General features: G+C 36.7%; 1 protein-coding gene across 4 annotated transcripts in view; it reads right to left on the bottom strand.

Annotated features, from left to right (window-relative positions):
* Positions 1–20,618, bottom strand: part of SMCHD1 (structural maintenance of chromosomes flexible hinge domain containing 1) — a 90,973-nt gene that overhangs the window by 11,456 nt on the left and 58,899 nt on the right. For all 4 annotated transcript variants that reach the window (XM_056330770.1, XM_056330767.1, XM_056330768.1 and 1 more), the window contains exons 28-38: positions 20,322–20,440; positions 18,900–19,067; positions 17,498–17,623; positions 14,060–14,139; positions 12,362–12,519; positions 8,854–8,969; positions 8,397–8,458; positions 5,582–5,669; positions 5,077–5,208; positions 3,705–3,854; positions 133–259 (exon numbers count right to left, since the gene is read on the bottom strand). In XM_056330770.1, the coding sequence (XP_056186745.1) occupies positions 133–259; positions 3,705–3,854; positions 5,077–5,208; positions 5,582–5,669; positions 8,397–8,458; positions 8,854–8,969; positions 12,362–12,519; positions 14,060–14,139; positions 17,498–17,623; positions 18,900–19,067; positions 20,322–20,440 (1,326 nt within the window). The remainder of the gene's footprint in view (positions 1–132; positions 260–3,704; positions 3,855–5,076; positions 5,209–5,581; positions 5,670–8,396; positions 8,459–8,853; positions 8,970–12,361; positions 12,520–14,059; positions 14,140–17,497; positions 17,624–18,899; positions 19,068–20,321; positions 20,441–20,618) is intronic.

The following is a 20,618-nucleotide window of genomic DNA, read 5'->3' as shown; positions in this document are numbered from 1 at the left end:
ACAGAGTAACACACTTGGTTTAAATATCAGCAAAAATCTATTAAGCTATTACACAGTTCTTAAGAAGTATTATGGACCTAAAAATAGTTGGTTCTAAGGAAAAGCAAGCATTATAGAATAACTGAAACATACCATTGTAAAACATAAAGGACAGACAGTATGGTTCCAAAGGTTTCTTCAAAGCTGGCAGATCTGGCTCAAATACAAGAATATATTCAGTGCTATCTCTTCCAGGACTGTTTTCAGCCAACACTAGATTCTAATAAAACAAACAAGCAAACATACATACATAAGATTACAGTCACACTTCTGGTAACACATAAAACAGACAGACATTCTTAAAATACTAAATCTTATAAGTTATATAATAATATCTATACAATATTGCTACAGTTTTAATTATTGGCTTGCAAATGCCTTTTATAACTATTGAAGGCAAGTAAAATACAAAGATTTAGCAGTAACTACTTTATTATTTAAGAATTAAGATTGTCATTTTACCTGTTTAAAGAGACTTATTATTTATTATTTTTGGCTATAAATTTGAAGAGATACATGCTCAGAAAAAATATTTTCTGCACTGTCCCATAAGCAAAATCTCCCTGGATGTACTTCATTCAGCATGTGAACAAATGCAAACAGAACATTAAAAAGAAAGACCCAATGCATAAACACGGAAAAAGGAAACACAAACTATTCCCAGTGCTGAGTTCAAGTTACTGCTGTTACCATAGAAGTAGACAGCAGGTCCCAAATGAATGAACAATATGTATCCAAACACTTAACATGAACATCCCATTTTTTATCAATTCCTTTTCGAAAAGACAAACTAAATCCTTCACCTTTCTTTACAAACATGAGAAATATTATAAAACCATAAAGAACGGTAAACAGAAATAAAATTAGTATAGGTAATATCTAAATATGTTGTTACTTTGGGAAAGGTATCATGCATAAAATGAATAATGCTTATAATAAAACTCATACTGTTTCCACCTTTAACATGTAGAAATTGCTACTCAACTGGCCAAATCAAGAGAGGTGGTTGCAGCCTAAAAGAAGAGATAGATATATAACCTTCAAAGATAGTCTTCATGGCTTTCAAAAATATTGCAGCTACATATTTAATTAGGAGAAGTCTGCAGTGGAAATACCTTTTCCTTAGAAAATGTATACTAATAAAAATCTAAACATTCTTCTTCATTAAACAAGTTTAGTATTCCTGAACCTCAGCGTAAAAGTAAACCTGACAGATTATCAGTTTCATTACATTAATGCTAATTGCACATAATTATATTTACAAACTAGATGGAACAATTTCAAGATACTTGAAAAAACACTAGTGTGTCCCCTCCCCATTACCAATCATATGAAAAGTACATTGCATCACAACCAACAAATCCTTTTGACACAAGTTTTGTGAGTTTTCTGAAGTCAGGGAACTCAGTATAAGCTAGAAAACTGAAAACTGCCCCAAAGAGGGGAAGAGATTCACTGAAATGGTATTACTTTCTACAGAACAATCAGGAACACAAGTTACTGTCAAAAGCAGTAGGATCTTATCAGATCACAGTAATTAGAAAGCAGAAGAATGCAACCCCTCATCTTCCAACAAACCAGGGATATATAAGGAGAAAGAAAAAAAGAAAAAGAACCTGCTTACAAAATAAATAAATAAATATCCAAACCAAGCCAAAGAAAAAAACCAAAAACATCTCCCAAAAACATTGCATAGCTATTAGCTTAGTCACTGAAGCAAGACTGGAATATTTAGGTCACAGTGGCTCAACAGCAGGTTACTAGTACACGGAGATGAAAAAAAATTGTTACCTCTGCATCAGTGAGGAGCATGAGAAACCATCCAGTGATTTTATCTGAACTCTCAGAGTTCACCCTATGGGTTTACTATTCTCCCCAACAGTGTGAAGCTTTCAACATCTGTTCAAATTTTTATCACAGGTGTAAAAGAAAGATTTGTGGAGAAAAGCACTATTTTATCAGACCAGTGGTTATAGCTCACTCCTCACCTATACTTTTGCACTTTTTCCTACACCACCTGTCAGAGAAAAATGTGTTCACAAACCAATTAATTTATTACTCCTGAAACACGACTGGGGAACAAGAGAAACTCAGAGTGCTCCATAAATCAATTAGTATATTAATTTTATCTGATACTTCTATTCAGTCCATGCACTCTATTCTTGTTTTTCATACATATTTTGTCACTTTTCCTTAGGGATCAGAGTAAATCAGTTTGACAGATTGCTCAGTGAAAAACGTTTGCCCATGTTAACTGGATGTTTCCATCCTTGACTGTTACTGACAGAGGATTATTTATGCTGTGTGATTAAGTTTCCTCTATGTAGTTCCAATAAAAAGAGTTGATGTACTTAATAAAGTGTATTATGAAGAAGTGGGATATGTTGATTTTAGTGATTCTACTGGGGTTTTATTGTGGTGATTTCCAAGATGTACTGAGAAATTTTGTATTTGTTGCGAAGGCAGTGTCTGCCTCCACCTGGCACACACTGATGTTGGTCTACTGCAAAGCTGCTCCCAATGAATGCCCTAGAAAAGGTGGCTGAGAATTTCTTTAAGAAGTTGGATCCTCCTTCAGTACACCTTTCTAACTGTTTGAAGATTTCCATCGACTTCAAGCTAGTAAGATGTGACAACTAGAGGAACCAAATGAAACAGGGGTACACTTTTGCTCTGCAATTCTTATATGATAATTCTTATATTATCAGCAACTTAAATAAATGTATATATAACTATGTCACCATGTGAATAGTCCTACTGACTGAAGTTCTCTGTAGGCTTTCAAGAGAGACATTGTGACCATTCCACTCAAAACAAATGTGTGGCTCTGATCTGCTGGGGTTTTTTTGTGTGTTTTGAACAGTTTTCTGCTTTCGTGTGCATACACATTTTAACTTGTGTCTTTTATATTATATTTTGTAACAACTTACAAATGGAACTCATAGGTTTTAAAAATTCAATCTGTATTTGTTGAAGGAAAAAGTGATTGCCATGACATTACTACAATATGCAGTACCTTCAGAGGTATGCATGACACTACAGCCAGAGATTCAAACTGAAATAAGCTAAACATTTTTAACAGTCAAGGGCACTAATGACTGAAATAAATCATGGAGAGAAGTGGTAGTTCAATCTTTACTTCTTCAAACGAGGATAACATCTTTTCTGCAAAGTATATGTATGCCCAGTTAGCTTGACAAAATGTAAAGAGAACCTGGTAAAATTTAATTACATATATATGAAGAGATCAGGCTAAATGATCTTAAGATATAATAGCCAGACAGTATTATAAATCAAAATATAAAATACTGCTAATATTAATGGTTTAACCATACATCGGTGAAGTGTTATTTACATATGAAATTCCAGTGAGGACAAGACTTCTCCTGCATCCCTCTGTATGTCTCAGTCCTTAACTGAGTGTACTTGTAAACTTCCCTGGCTTGGCAGGGATGAACAGTTTAAAGAATGTCCTCCTTTCAGATTTTCTGAAAATCAGGAACCAGAGATGAAATAGTGTACCTACTTATCTGTAAGGGAAGGCTACAATATATGGTAACCCTCTACAAAACGGGAGGTGTAAGATCAACTTTGAAGCTGTAGGGAAACAGGTCTCATTAGATCCATTGCTCATGGAGCTAACTGTGTATTTCAGCCACACTTACAATTTCAGCTGAGCCTCTGTCAAATGGAAACTCAATTGTACTGACTTTCCCCTGAAACTGTGGGATCTCGATATCATCTTCATTGGGGCTCTTAATTTTTGCTATTATTCGGCCAACTAGATCAATTCCAGTGTGGTTGTTGTACTCATCCTGTAAGTAAAAAAAGACAAACCGGTTAGTTTGGAACCAAGTCATCGATTTACCTACTGCATCGGGTTTACGTGGCAAGGTGCTGGCAGTGGGGGGGGGTGCAGGGGCGGCCTCAGCAAGGAGATGCCAGGGCTGGACACAGCCGGTGCCAGCCAGTTCCCACCGACCCTCAGCCAGAACGGTGGTTCCTCTGGGGAAATATATTTAAGAAGGGGCAAAAATGCACTGGCAGAGAAGAAGGGGAAAACCAAGAGAAACAGCAGAGGACACACCAGGGTAAGAGAAGGAGGTGGCAGGGGAGACGCTCCAGGCGCCAGAGCAGAGATTTCCCCACAGCCCACGGTGAGACCACAGCGCAGCAGGTACTCCCTGCCACCCACAAAGGACCATGGTGGAGCAGATATCCACACGGTGGAGCAGATATCCACACAGTGGAGCAGATATCCACAAGGCAGCTTGTGCACTACCCCAGGCTAGAGCAGGTGGGTATTTCCTGAAGGACAGCACCTGTGGAGAAGGCTCATGCTGGAGCGGTTCATGACAGACTGCAGCCCATGGAGGGCCCCACACTAGACCCACAAGCTGTGAGGAGAAAGGAGCAGCAGAGAGGAGCTGTCATGGATTGACCACTGCCCCTGCTCCCCAACCCTTGCACTGCTCAGGAAAGGTCAAAGGAGTCTGGAGCGAAGCTGAGCCTGGGGAATGGTGGGCTGGGAGGCTGCTTTACTCTTGTTGTTTTTGTTTCTCACTACTCAAGTCTTTCTGAAGTGGTGATAAAGTAATTTAATTTTGCACAAGCTGCGACTGTGTTGCCCACAGTGGTAACTGGTAAATGGTCTCCCTGTATCCCTGTGAATGTTCAAATTTCAAGAAACATTTTTTGTAATACAAGATTTCTAAGAGAAACTGTCTCCTGGAAGAAAAATAGCGGAGAGAAACATCTGCTGTATATATAAGCATATTCCCACTAGAATCTATTCTTAAAACATACTTTTCCTGTGGCAACAAGAAATGGGTTTCAATTAAGATGCCTAACAGCAAAGACTGCATGCTATATTTTTGATTATCTGTACGTAAATAAAACAAGATGCACCTGTCATATATTGGAAATCACTTTTTTGTGAAGTTAATCTGCAAAGAGATAGCAGCAATGCCCTACAGCAAAATTCAACATATTTTCAACAGTCCCTAATCACGTTTTTTTTTCTTGAAGTATAGTTACCATTACATGGAGGTATAAATCCTTGACCAGTGTACGGCTAGCAAGAGTTCGAACATTGGAAACTGCTGGAGTAGCTGGTAAAGAATCAGGTAACAAGCGTACAGGGTCATTAGGTACAACTTCAACAACAATCTAGCAGAAAAAGGAAGAAGAATAAAATAAAATAAAACAAAACAAAGACTGATATAATTCACTACAATTCACCTGCACACATGGGTTGCTCAAAAATACTGAAACAAATGCATGTAAAATTTACTGACAATCTTGAAATAAATTATCATGACCATAAAACCAGTTCTACTAGGTTGCAAATTACACAGGTCTTATTCCACAAAATTTCTGCTTAGTTATAAATGCTAATGAAAACATACTTTGAAATCAGTAACTATCAAAAACAAAAATACTTTTGGCAAAGCTTAAAAGTATTGCACTCTGAATTTACAAAGCATCATAATATTTCTCCCAGATGATTCTCTACTACATGTAATTAATTATAGATTCAAACCTGGTCACTGTTGAGCATATTTGTCTTATCCATTGCAAAGGTAAACTGGATACTGTAAGTGCCCACTCTCTCTGGAACCACTTTATCCCTAAATAAATAAATAATAATAAAAAAAAGCAAAAGCGAGTCAATATTGAAGTGACAAGTATGTAAGCATGCTAGCAATTCAAATTCTGAGTAGTCCTTCAAACTAGTTAGAAAGCCCTGTTAAGACCTGACATATTTAGAGTACTCCTCCATCGCACTCCTCTTTGAGCATGAACACCATGAAAGTTTTTCAAGAACTAGCATAAGGCTTTTGGAAGCTTGGATGAGGAAAGTCTCCTCCAAGAGTCTCTCTCTACTAGTTGGGAGGAAGTTTGTCGTGGCCCTATTTAGAAATCTGCAAGTCTACCTCATTTCACTTCCCGTTCAATGACTTTTCATAAAGCTACTGAAGCAGAGTGTAGATATCTGCAATAACAACAAATTATCTCCAAATTTAATCATCTGGCTTGAAGTTACAAAAAATCTGAGTAGCTGATTTCTTCTCTTACTCAGGAGGTGTAAAAATCTGGGTAACTTGGACCAGCTACCAAGGCTGAATATAGCGAGAGACAGAGAAGAGTTTTCATTTTACCTTGCAGCGTTCCAGAGTGCAGACTACTGGCAAAGAACCCCCAATACCAAAATATGAAGGGAAGCCAGACCCTATGTGGTTGTGTTGCTATAAACAAAACTTCACTTAGCAAGGAAGGCCACATGGCATCCAGAAGACTGCTGCAGTGTTTAACAAGGGATAGTAGTGACTTACAAATGCTGAGAAACTTATGAGGAGATGCAAACAGTCTCTAACCAAGATTCAGATGTTTCTCTGAGAGCATAACTTGTGGCACTCTTGAACTGGTTTAATGATACTTTTGTTTTCAACATACAGCACTTTATCTGTTTTGTCAGTAACATAAAGCAATTTGTTTCCTCTTATTTTGTTTGGGAAGAAGAAAGATGCAAGATTCCCTGCAACGCTTCCAAAAAACAAAATCCTGAAGTTTTACTTATTTCTAGAACAGACCATGACTTTTCCTTTTTGTATTTTGAATAGAAAGGAAAGAATTCTACCTTTTCTGTATTTTATCTAGCTTAAGATTGAAAGTAGCATCTGCCTTATCAGGATGCATTAAAAAACTGAGCTGCAAATAATCTGCTGAGGATCTCGTGGCTGAAGACCATCTAACCAGACATATGTTTTAGAAAAAGAAGAAACTGCACAATTGTTATGAAAGTTGTAAGGCTGCATTAATAGCTTCTATGTTACTGATCCACATTTAATAGATGAAAATCATTGTAACAGTGACAAGGACAGGAAAACTTGAGAGAAACCAGGTGGTAGACTGTGATGCCGCAGACACTGGTAGGAATGAGTAATACACACTTTCCTACGAGGGCTGCTAATGGGTAATCTTTACCATCTGTTCTTTCAAAATTTTCAATACGACTCCCTTTTATTTATTTGGGAGTCTCCTTGTGCTTAGCTGCCAAAACTCAGCCTTAGAAGGCTTCAGAACCTCAAGTGCCTTCAAGGTAAAAGTAGATCTTGGTAATGATAAAAAAAGCCATGCTTAAATAGCATTCTGAATTAGTTGTAAGCTCTTAAATGAAAAGGTTTTCAAATACATTACATTGCTATAGACTATCTGAGAAGCTAAAAAGACTGAATAAACAAAGGTTATATGAACTGCCCTCCCAGAAGGGATAGTTTCTTGGCTGGATATGCCAGAAGGACTTACAGATGGAGGTACATTTGTACTGTGTATTAAGCCGGGTCAGAACCCTGGATTTGAGCCTCCGTTTCCCAGGGGAAAAAAAGTGTTGAAGACTTAATACTACATCGAGGTCTTGAAAGCACACAGATCCCCACGGATTACAAATCGGATGCCTAGCTTCCTGAACTCTATTATGCACCATGAAAGGGAGAAGGGCCGCAGATGAGAGGCAAGTTAGGAAACTTAGAATCATAGAATCGTTTAGGTTGGAACATTGAATCCCCTATCACCTCCTGAAGTGCTGCCACTCAGATGGCTCCTGGAATCTTGAGATAGTTGAGCTGCAGCAGCCTCTGTTCCTCTGATGCAGGAACAAGAATCAGCTGTGCAACAGTGCTATCTGCTGCCAATAAGGTGATCCCAAAGTCTGCCATTCTAAAAGCAGAATGAAAGTCTGTTCCTAGGAGGCAAGATCTTCAATCAAGAGCCAGTACAACTATTTAACTGATCCCATGGCATGCCTGTCAGGAACAGATGTAGAAATGTGGCAGTCACACACCAGCTTATGATGAGCTCTAGTTCTGCTGCCTGTCATCTAAGACACCGTCTCTGAATAAGTAGTCCAAGGAAAGACCACTAAACTGACAGGGCCAAGGTCATGGTTCAGGATTAACACACAGCTACAGAAGGTATTAAATCAGAGTCAAGTCCATTTTGCCCAGCCTGCACTTCTACAGCAGCGATCGTAGCACTGGAAAGAATTAAAAAACGTTACTAGACAAGTGACAAGCAAGTGATGTAGTCCCTTCATTGCTAGCATGTCTCTTCATGTATTCTAATATATTATCTTAGACTCTTCTCCATTCTCAGATTAAACGTCATCTGTATCTAGGGAATAATTCAATCTTCATGTTCATTGCATCTTGCCAGTATCTTTTATCATTTTGTAGCACTGTAACACACTAATTCTGTAACAGATCATTATCAAAATCTAAACACCTTGTTTTCTATTTCAAATGATGTAATTTGTACAGTAAATTTTATCTGTAATTATAACATAAATGCTACTATACCTGAAGTAGAAGAAGCCATCTTCCTTGTCATCCTTCACTTTACTACAGCTAAATGTTGTAACCTGAAATGATGCAAAAAAATTAATGCAACATACTGACAAAATACCTTGCTTGTAACATGCTATCAAGTCTTAATGATTTGCAACCTAGTTCCATAGTCTTAATTGTTAGAGTCTTCGCAAAATTCAGGAGTAGCAACTTCGAATAGTCTTCCTGCTATTAGTTAGCTTCTGCAGAGCGGAAGCATTTTTGTCCTTACTATAGTCTTGATATTTGAACAGTCTGACAACTTGTAACAGGACAGATACTGATAAACAAATATGATTGATATGTAATACTTGTTAATCTAGAACAGGATATTGATCTAAATAAAATGAAGGAAAGTTTCTACTACAAATATGTTTGTCCTATGTCAGCATTTTGATACCCATTTTGAGAATGTATTTTGATGACTTACATCCATTGGTATCTTAGTTCCACTGGTCTGTGTTTCCCACATTTTCATAGAAATCCGTGCTGGATTAATATTTTTAATAATGTTGTCATCTTCAGAAAGAACACTAACCATAAAATCTGTAGAATGAAATACAATATTTTTTTCAAGATTATTTTTATTCAGAATTAAGAAGATTGAACTCCATGAATTTGTCTTTCCTTGCATACCTAGAGGAAAAACACACAAAACCTGCATTCCGAACAGAACCCAAACAACCAAAAATCTAAACCAGATATGGAAAACCTTTTCTTCCTAGACCTGTAATTAGACCAGGTAACAATCCTTAGAAAAAAATGCCGTCTACTTTATCCAATGGCTGCTTTAAAAAAACACTGAAATTTCAAGTCTGCCTTTCCCAGATTATCATTCTTATCTAAACAGCAAGCCAGGCTGCTTCTTGGTTTCAGGAAAGAACAATCATTAGTGAGTCAAGTAGCTGATTCCTTCCTTCAAAGACAGGAAATCCAGATCTCCCTCTTTCTTCACAAGTGCCTTAGTCATTGAATTACTGGATAGAAAGGCACAGTAATTGGTAAAGAGACTATACCAACACCACTACCATTTTCCCCATCTATTAGCCACACTGTAATAAAAAGGATGACTCAGGCTATGCTGAGTTTGGCTATTTCTTACAGACTAACATCACATATTTAAATCTGTTAAAAGCAGGATACAGGGATATGTTTCACTCCTCTATTTGCTGTTGACTGGTTCTGCAGTCAAAATGCTTGCCATTTTATACTCTGATCCGAAAAATTTAGATTTTCCTATATATTCCATAGAAAGTTTAAGTGGTCTGAAGGAAACAGAATCCAAACTAAAATAAAAGCTACCCTTCTAGTTGAAAACCCGACCTAAAGACTTTGACACTATGGTTACAGGTGGATTTCACGCATGCAATTGAAACTGCACTGCTAATGTAGAACTGCATTCTGCACTGTAAGGAAGGATTGGGCTTTGATGTGTATGAAAAATTCAGGCATGACTTCCTCCGAGATTACAGTGCCTGCCCTCAGATGTACCTGAGTTCACCAGTAAATCCAATAATCAGGATGTTAATTGAATATGAGGCTGTTAATAAAGAATTTAATATCTTAACTCTGTATCAAAACTTAATGTCATTTATACTACATTACCTTCTGAAGAACCCATTTAATTCTCTTCCTCTCTCAAAACCTGGTTGATTTATACTACACACTACATTTGAAAAAGGTCTATTTGCAAGGAGGTTGGAGTTAGATGATCTTTACAGGTCCCTTCAACCCAAACCACTCTGTGATTCTACAGTATATTTCCTCTAGGCAAAACTAAAATACCTTGTGAATTTAGTCAAGTTCATAACACTGTATGGAGTATTTTAAAGAACAATAACCTCTTTCCATAAACGTGCTGGCTCATCAGGTTATGACAGTATGATTATTATCTTTGAGTATGAACCTTTTTTGGTCAAGAAACAAGGCCCCACACAATAGAGCTAATATTTGTGGGAGGTATTCTGCTTCTCAACTCCTAGTACTAAAAATAAAACCTTTTTGGTCTAGATTTTGAATAGGTGTTGTAGGTATTACATACAGGCTTGGGATACAACAAACGGATTTGTATGAAGCAGATTTTCCAGTTTTTTTGGTCACCTTTGAGATATTTATCATCTGGGAATCTAAAAGTATTTAAAACGGAATACAGAGAATAGGTGGGAAAAATTCAAATGCTTGTGCTGAATTCACACTGTAAAACAGCAACAGAATGGAAAATGTGCCTTAGACAATTTTTTGGTTTTAAGTCCACCTGAAGGCAACAGAAAGACTGATATATACAGGAAGGACAGGGTCCTGTAACAGCTTAAAGAGCCCTTGGTTAAGGAACTTGCCAAAAGCTAAGAATCCAAGTACATTATGTATTAGAGGATCACTCACATTCATTTATCAACTCCTTCTAACACATTTGCAAGACACCACTTTCCTGTACAAGTTACATAGTTCTCAACCTGCTCCCATTTCTACTTTTATCCATGTACTGACTTATATTCTTTGTATCCCTTCCAGCAACAGCCCAGTACTGAAAATGTATCTACTGATCAAAAGTTTCCCTGACCACTCCTAAAACCTTTTGAAAGCTGCAACAGATTTGCCACCTTAATTTATTCCTTTTAAATAAAAGCCAAATTAAATAGAAATTAGCATATTGGAGTTAGTAACTTAGCAATTTATTGCCTAAATTATTTAATAATTCTTAAATGATTAGTATTCAGTATAGAAATTTTGTTAATGTTTACTTCATCAAATAGATCTAAAAGTCATCTACTGAAGACTGAAATGTGATTTTTAAATGGTTTTTTTTTTTTAAAAAAAACAAACCAAGAATGAGATCAAACGGAAAAATAAAATTAGTTTGGAAACTACCTTAGTCTCCCTTCACAGGTACCGCTGACAAAATATAGCAGGCTTCCCAAGTCTCAAATATTATTTGTCTTTTAATTTCAGTAAATTGTTACTGAGTTTTTTTTGGCCTTCCTTAACGTGGTATTGTATTTAAAGCTACAAAATCTACTTGCTTTCTGTTGAACTTATTTAGACAGGACTTCAGCTTTCTGAAGAATATCTTTATGTTATGGTTTCATAGTGCAAATCGTATTACTGCAAATTAAACAGGAAAATTTTCTGAAAGGGCTAGTAAATTTGTATACCTCACTGGCAAATTCAAGAACCTATCTCCCCTGGTTATCATGAAGATGACTTATTTCCTGAATTAATGGAATTAGTTAGTATAGGTCTCTTATTCATGCCAAAGTTTCCTTACAGGAAAAAGCAGCGGTTTCAAATTATGTTTTGCTTTTAGCAGAAGACATTTCCTTGTGGTCACATCTCACTTTTCTTTCTCTCTTTTCCTTATTGTGAATACTACTGGGATATAAAACATGAGACACTTTTCTTTTCTGACTTGGCAGCCTTAGTTAGAAAGCAAAGATTATACTTTTGTGACACAATACAGCAAGAAATAATATTTTGTATTGTCCCTGGTATATTTCTGCTCATTTTTTGGTTCTTCCTGGCTCACAGCTAGCCTACAATTTCATAGCTACCTTCTTTTTTACTATTCTGCAGAAAATGAGACAAGGGAAAGCATGCATGAACTAGCTCAGGTCATCATCTGGGAAGATCAAAAACTAAAATACGGTATTCCACTAAGGACAGAGATGAGATTCTGTAGTTTTACCATTTATTGACAGATAAAGCCAATAATTTGGAGCAAATAAATAAGAGGTCTTTTGAAATGCTTTCCAAAGATGATGTACATGAATTGTTTCCCCAAGTGTAACAGAGGTATCTCAGATACCGCTGTTACAAATAACTGAGACAAAACAAACCAAAAAAATTTAAGGAAGTATGCCAGGAGAGTCATCAAAATAGCTTTTCATAGGTTTAAAAAGCTCTTGAGTGACTGGTTTCCACCAAAGAATCCTTATACTTACCAGGAAAGGTACCTCCTGCTGGAAAACAAGCATCTTTGTCATATTTAACATTCAAGTGGACAGGTTTCTCAGGATCAGGCAGGACGTTTAATTTGATTATAGGATAATCTAACATGGTCTTGTTGTATGAGGCTTTAAGCTGTAAAAAGTGCTCTCCCCTGAAATATACAGAAATCATAAAAGCCGTTACAAAATATCTCTTCTGAAAAGACAATTTTCAACAGACTTCAAGTCTGAATCATGTACATGAAAGCATGATACACAACATCTGAAAGTTATCAGTAGGTAAAGGGTAGAAAAAAATGGAAGCATTAATGCAAAGTTAGACAAGAAAAATTGTAAGTTTAAGATGTTAAGATATTAGCTTATTAGATTTAATTCTGCTTTAGTATTTCATTAGCTTGATCACATTTCATTGCCTGTAACACACTAGCAACTACAGCCTTAAGTTCCAGAAGACACCAAGGTGGAAAACAAGCACAGCTAATTAAAAAGCTGTCTGACGAGCATCCTACTTTGACAGTTTCCAAAGAGCGAATCTGCACACAACGCACATCTAGCAAAGTGCTTTGCAAGCATATAATTACTTCACTGCTACAGAATAACTGATTTTCTTTACAGTATTAAACCCTTGAAGTCTAAGTATTTAAACAGGCCTGGGAATACAGTATTTAACTGCACAGAGGCTGTATTCTCCAGCCAGTTCTGATTATGCTATATAGATAGTATGATGTTACCACTGAGCACACCTGTTTCTAACCTCCAGTAAATATATTCTTAACTAATACTCATCATCCTTCTACCAAGATGAAGGCATTATAAAATACACTGAGCACCATCAATAGCATTTAAAACTGATCGTCTTCCAAATGCAAAATACTATTATGGGTCAAATCCTGTAGATTATGAATGCAAAGTTTAAGAACAAGTATTTATTGCTAAGCTTCTAAGCTACCTAAAGCCAACCTAGTCTTGCTAGAAAAGCTCAAGGATCCAAGGAGTGGGACTGTGAACATGAGGAAGATATAGAAATAATGAATTTGAAATGTCAGATGGGACATGGGAGTGTAAGGGGAGCCAGGGTGACTAACATGAAGAAGCAGGAGCCACAGGACACACATCTGCAGGAAATGAGACTTCATTAGTTCTATTGCAAATAAGGAAAATTAAACATATATATATATATTTGTATGTGCGTGCGTACATATATATATATGTATGTAAAAATCTTTTGGACACTTTACCTACTCCTTTAAAACAATGTCTAGCATCCAGAAGAAATGGGGTTTCAACACTGCTAAAATGTGTTCCTACTTTGGAAGTACAGTGTCTGGATGCGGTCACTCGAAGGATGTACACTTCAAATATTTTAAGTGGTTTGTGACACCACCTGCACTAGGTACAGGTTGACAATTACAAGCTGTGTTTTACCATGACCAGAAAAAACAGGATTCAGAAAATTAGAGCAGCAGCTTCTCAGAAGACCAAAAGAAGCAGCTATTTCATTTTATCTAGTTAAGCACTTAATTACTTAAAGCTCGCTATCTGGCCTTCCACCGGCATATAAATAATAAATGTTTGACCTTAGGTCTAGATTAATTCTTGGTAGGTACTTTATGAAATGCGCAGCTTAAACGCATCCAGCAAGCGACATTTCTGAATTAATTTTTTTTTCCCCGTATAGTTTTCACTACTTACCTACGTGCATGAATACTAATAACTCCCAGGTTAGCCCTACCATTTTCATCTGTTTTTTGTTGCAGGTTTGAAGGAATAATCTGTCAAAAAAAATATTTTTTATTCTTTCAATGACACAGAAGTAGTATCAAGTCTTAGAATAGAACGTATATCTTATTTGCCTGCATACTGTCTTTCCATTGAGCAATAGCTTCTTTGTACTTTTGCACTCTAAATTAGGGAAAGAGACACTGTTATGAATACAGTATTAGATTTCAGAATTCTCTCTGCCAGTTTTTGAAGACAATCACAAATCTGAAATAGAATATTTTTGTTCATTAATATGTTCAGATATTTTATTAAAGGTATTTCTTTAATTGTTTGAGTATATTTTCAAATTCTAACACCTTCTACAAACTATTTATTCCTTGTTACAGTGTTTCTCCAGTCTGCAGAGATTCCTGCATAGCAAAAATTAAAGAATTATACAACTGGAGTAAAAAACCACATCTGTGTCTCTCTTCCCTTTCGCCACTGTAGTCCCATTACGAAAAAAGTAAGACTGCTAGACAAGCTAGAGAAAAGTGTTATGACAAGTGATGAAGTACAGCATCTTATTTATCAAAAGGTAATAATGATAACTTCTTGTCAGTGTTGTTTTAGGATAACAACCCAAAAGTTTTACAGATCTCCCATTTACCTAGCATATTAATTAGGTCTGATTCCAAGACCTTTGAAGTCAATGGAAATTCTACTATTGACTTAAAGGAAGTCTTACTGAATCCCACTGTTAGAAAATAACTCTCCTTTAACTCACTGGTGTTTTTCAATGTGTGTTTTCTGTGTGCACTCTGTCTTTGCCACACTTAATTTCCTGGCACTTAAGTGAAATCTTACGATTGGCAGTACCATTAAGTCATACTTGCCTTTACACATTAAATGGCAGAGAAGCTATCACTTCACTTTCCTCATCAACCACAACTTTTTGGAACTATAGACTTCAGTGTAGCAGACAGAAAATGCCTATCCTCTCACAGAAACAGGTGTGAATCTTAAAGAATACCAATACGCTCTTAAACAGAAGCTATTTCTTCTGCAAATTTGTGTACATGCTGCCTTAGCCTTACCTAAGAAACATCTCGTCAATGTATCAAAAGAACCTCAGACAGTAGCTTTAAAGTTTGGAGGACAGCAAAGGAAGCCATGGATACATTCTGAATTCTTCTGTAATGAATTCCTCTGTAACGAGGGAAATCAACTTTTTCATTGATGATATAATGCAACAATGTGGTGCAAATGTTTGTCATTATCTGAATAGTGTTTTGAAATAAATTGCTTTCCCTTTGCTGTTTCAGGAGCTAAGTGTCTAGTGTCCACTTAAAACCAATGTTTCTGGAATACTTCAAGTGGGCAATCTTCTTCCAAAAATATTTTCTTTCCTAAATCTCACATAAGTTAAAAGAATGAAACTACTTTAAGAAAAAAAATGTGAAAGTTGATTCATAATGGATCGGCTATGGGGCATGGATTTATTTCACCATGCCACTAGAGAAAAGCAATGGCAAAAAAATGTGGGCTTAATGGTTCAAATGGAAGGCAGCATTGTAAAGATATACTAACAAAATTGCCAGACATTTCATAACATCTTTTGAAGAATATATTCAACTCAACAAAATAAGCCCATATTTGAAATTACTGTACATTGCAGAATGGAAACTTAATTTTTACAGGAACCAGTGCTTTCTGCATTTCAACTATTTATCTGCACACAAAAGTTTAGTGTTTCTGTTCAGCCATACTAATTTAGTTCTAGACCTGTAAGACAGAGAATGGAGTACAGGAAATGCATGCTGCAACTGCAGAATATCAGGCTTAGGAAACTTAAGAGAATGGGATATGAAATACAGACAGACAGATTATCTGAGAACTTCCCTTCCCAGAAGCTTCTCATTTCCTTTGGGAGACTGTGCATACAACCTATTTGAAATGCCAAGGCAAGACAGTTCTCTAAAGAGGTTCTCCAAGATACTCATGAATACTGACGTGACATGTGTTCAGCAAGTATGCAGTGGATTGCTCTGCTAACCTATGAAAGTAACTCTTAGAAACAATACTAGTTTCAGCTCTGGGAGACCACACCGCAATAAACACACTGTAAAAATGATCCACCTTGACTTTCAGAACACTTTCTCCTGGGCACATCCCACTTGGATAAAGAGCATGCAGAATTTCTAAAACATGCTGCTGGTCCTCCCTGGAGGAAGACATAATATCTGAAGAGACACACCATGCCACCACTGCATCTCTTTGATCAGGCAGCACAACCACACAGCGTTACTGTCAAGGCTGTATGATCTCTCAAGAACCACAGAACTGGAAGTCCTAAGAATTGCAGCTGCCACCATAAAGGCAGTAGTTAGGGCAAAAAAACCCCATCCCAAACTATGAGGCAGGCTTCTATGCAAGAGATTCAAGAAAGCCAGAAGAATGTTCAAGATATAAAGAAATTTCCTTAAAAAAAAAAATTCCAACAAAAATAAGTAATAGTAGCATAGTTAAATTGGGGGCAAAGGTGAGGCCGTGGCACAGCTCCTGACAGGTGAGCAAAATGAAGTTCTTGGCTGCTGTGTGTTTGGAGAGAACCGAGGGGCACAAATGCATGGCAAGCGGGAACAAGACCAGCCCTGCATGAAAAAATGTCATGTCCAGAGGTGGATGAATATATCTCGTACGATAATGTACACACTCAATATAACAGTGTCTGCACCAACAGGAATGTTTGACAGTTTGACTTTTTTTTTCCCCAGTAACAAGCACAAAAATTTTAATGAATGGAGTATTCTGTCAAACTCCTTTTCTTCACATAGACCAATACGTAAACCATCTGACACTCATACCTTACTATAGAAAGGCCAGTAACTACTTAAATCAGAGTTAATTTACATCCTCATAATTTTAATTTGGTTTATACTGCCAATGCTTTTCACAGGGATAATCAAGTACAGAGCAAACCTGCTGGCTACCTTTACATACAGAGCTAAGTCACACATTTAGGAACAACAATCAAAGAACCACCAGATAAAAATAATTTCATTGCCAGTTTGGACCATATCATCGTTATTATTATCATCCAGTAAATTACCTCAGATAAAGTGGGGGATGGACTGGGGTGGTATGGCATGAAGAATTTGGAGAAAGGTTCAGAAGAAGATCCAGAATGTGTACTAATTACAGTTGGACACTGTACTACAGGAATTTGTTATATTTGTGGTTGTTTGATGAATGAGACCTGAGCAATCTGTCCTGGGAACAGTTTACATTACTTGTTGACACTACTATTATATGAGATTAATTATTCTTTTGTGCCCTTACAATATTTTATTTCAAAAAATGTGAAAATGAGATACAACAACAAAAATTTGTGTTAAACAAAGTTCACGTAGTAAGACCTATGCTTACCTTTAAGTTGTTACTCTTTGTGAGGCTGATTTTGACATTAGGTTCAGGAGATGGATTTCCCCACTGATCACATAGCTGAACAATAATGGGCTTCTGCAATTCTCTACCATTAATCACTGCAACAGGCTGGAAGAGATATAAATGCATTATACTAGTCTGTTCTAGGTATATCAAGACATTCATGGCAGGTCAGGAATCCCCCGCGCAATACTGTCCACCTCTTCCATACTATTTGTCTTCCGTAAAAGCTAGACCATGACAGAACTGTAAAACTCCAGGAAGGTATTTCTAGAGTTTTCCCATCTGCATTCTCTTGTCATTACAAAATGCACTACTTGAATTGAATTGTGTGCGTTACTTGTGTTGATGTAAGTAAAAGGAAGGATGTGCTTATGAAGAGGCTTATCAGTTTCCTTGTTGGAGAAAGAGCAAATGGCCTAGAACTTTAATCTTCTGATATACCCTGACAGCTTTCTAGAGACTGACAATAGTTGATACTCCCCAAGCCTTTTGTTTCACTTTTTCCTTCAGTAACTTCCTTCTCCATTTTCCCAACGTGCCAATCTTTATTCCTGTTCTCCATGCAGAGATCCAATTTTCTTTGACCTGCTTCCACTCCCCTATTTTGCTTTCTACTGCAGCTTCAGCACTATCATTTGAATAGCCTAAGTCAACATTGAAAAATTAAAAAAAAAACCAAAGCAGCAAATAAATAGATGGCATCAAAAATCTCCATCATTTTCATTTGATATATGTTTGATATATCAAGTATATATTTGATATATACTTTCTGACTGTAAACACTTGAAACTAAAGTTGATTTAGAACTGCCTTCCTACATCCTAAATATCAGAAAAACCCAGCAACAAATAAAGGAGAAATGAGCTGCCAACTATTACTACCAGTGAAGACAGTATCTTTGGTGAACAGCAGTGAAGATGGGTGTTAGGATCCAGCCCACAGTAAAATTGCTGCACCAAAGAAAAGAAAAATACATCATCTGTAGAAGGGCAAATGGGACAGAATAAACAACGTAAAACATTAAGGAATGCAGTGTTATAAACACACACATATGAGTTAGATTACACCAAAATAAGTTTACTTTTAAAAAACAAATATAGTTAGCTATTGCATGAAAAGTGTGTCACATCTACAGACCCACTTAAAACATGTCTATATAATTGGACAGATGCAAAACACTTAATTTTGCTTGTGTTATGTTGTCAGGTATAGAATAAAAAAAGTCTCTAGAGCTGTCACATTCTCAGAGATTTTAGAAGTATCAATACTAAGGAACCAGGGTTTTCATCTTAGTATCCTCTGCTCCAAAAAGCTCTGGAAATAGAAGACCTGCTGACTAGTGACCCCATTGCTTCTTTCAAACCAAACCCATTCAACTTACCTTTTCTAACTCTGGCCAATCCACAAGCTGCAATTTAGCAGGGGGTCCTGCAGTTAAATTTACTCTAAGAAAGTCAGAAAATTCTCGCCAAGCGAAGCACAATTCTTTGCTTCCAAGTACACAAGGTTTAAACCGAATACCTTTTACTCTCATTGTCAGAGTACTTTCCTATTGAGAAATAAAAAGATTTTATCAAGAACAAATACATATAATTTATTCGTCTTGATCAATATGGTATTTTAATATTTATGTCCACTAGACACTATTTGCTGTTTTTATTGTGAGACAGTGGACTAATAATTCAACTACAAGTTCTGTATCTTTCGTTAGATTTAAATGGACTTCTTGTGTGAGAAGTGATCAGGAACCTGTTTTTCAATGTATAATAGTTATGTACAACTTAGTTATATCCAACATGTTTGTCCTGGGTTCAGCTGGGACAGAGTTAATTTTCTTAGCAGCTGGTGCAGTGCTGTGTTTTGGATTTGGTGTGAGAACAATGTTGATAGGACACTGATGTTTTTAGTCATTGCTGGGTAATGTTTACAGTAAATCAAGAACCTACTGGAAGCTGGGAGGGGACACAGCCAGGACAGCTGACCCAAGCTAGCCAAAGGGATATTCCAAACCATGGGATGTCATGCAGGGTATATAAACTGGGGGGCTGGCCAATCGCTGCTCGGGGCCTGGCTGGGCATCGGTCAGTGGGTGGTGAGCCATTGTATTGTGCATCACTTGGCTTCTTTCCTCCCTTTCCTTTGGATTTCACTCCTTTCCCCCTTCCCTCCTTTTCATTATAATTGTTAGTGTTATTATTATTGTTGTTGTTCTTTCATTTTTAAAAAGTTTATTTCAATTATTAAATTGTTCTTATCTCAACCCTTGAGTTTTACATTCCTTTCTGATTCTCCACCCATCTCTCTGGATGAAGGGGGTCTGTGTGAGTGGCTGCATGGCACTTAATTACAGCCAGGGGTTAAACGACGACAATATTTTAAAAGCTATAGAATCCATTTTGTATTAAACTATGGCAGACAATATCATTAGTCTGTTCTACAAGGTTCTTCAAAAGATCATAAAATCAACTGTACCATCATAAATAAACACAGAAGACTAAAAATAAGTTAGAGGAAAAGATATAGAATGATGGACTAGAAACAAGGCAAACCTGACTCAAGCATGAACTGAACTGGTCCCCGTATTGTATATATGCAGCAGTGACAAGAGTTATAACAGATGCTGCTGTATTCCTTAGAACAGGATCATGTTTTTAATGCTTTAAGTCTCTATCTTCTCACAGCTTACCGATTAGTTTTTAATTTTACTACCTTTCCAGTTTTGGTTCAACTGTGTGTGACAGAATTGAGACAATTACCATACAAAGGCCACAGAGAAATAAACTATATGACATCTTATAAATACCTGCCAAGATATTTTCAAATTTGATTTATCAAGTCCAGGCCCAGAAACTCCAAGGGAATTTACACATGCAGACGTCACTGTCTGAACCTGATTTCCATACTGATCTGTAATCATTACATCTGTTAAAAAAAGGTGATCATTTAAATGATTATTAACATGATCATATCAGCAGCTGCTTAATGACTTTAACATACAGAATATACATGTATACAATATACACACCATATAGAGAAAATTTACCTGAGTATCACTGAATCACAGAATGGCTGAGGTTGGGAGGGACCTCTGGAGGTCACC

The sequence above is a fragment of the Falco biarmicus genome, chromosome 3 (assembly GCF_023638135.1).
Source record: "Falco biarmicus isolate bFalBia1 chromosome 3, bFalBia1.pri, whole genome shotgun sequence".
Lineage (NCBI taxonomy): Eukaryota > Metazoa > Chordata > Aves > Falconiformes > Falconidae > Falco > Falco biarmicus.
Note: the sequence above shows the minus strand (reverse complement) of the source record. Positions and strands in the feature narration are given on the sequence as shown.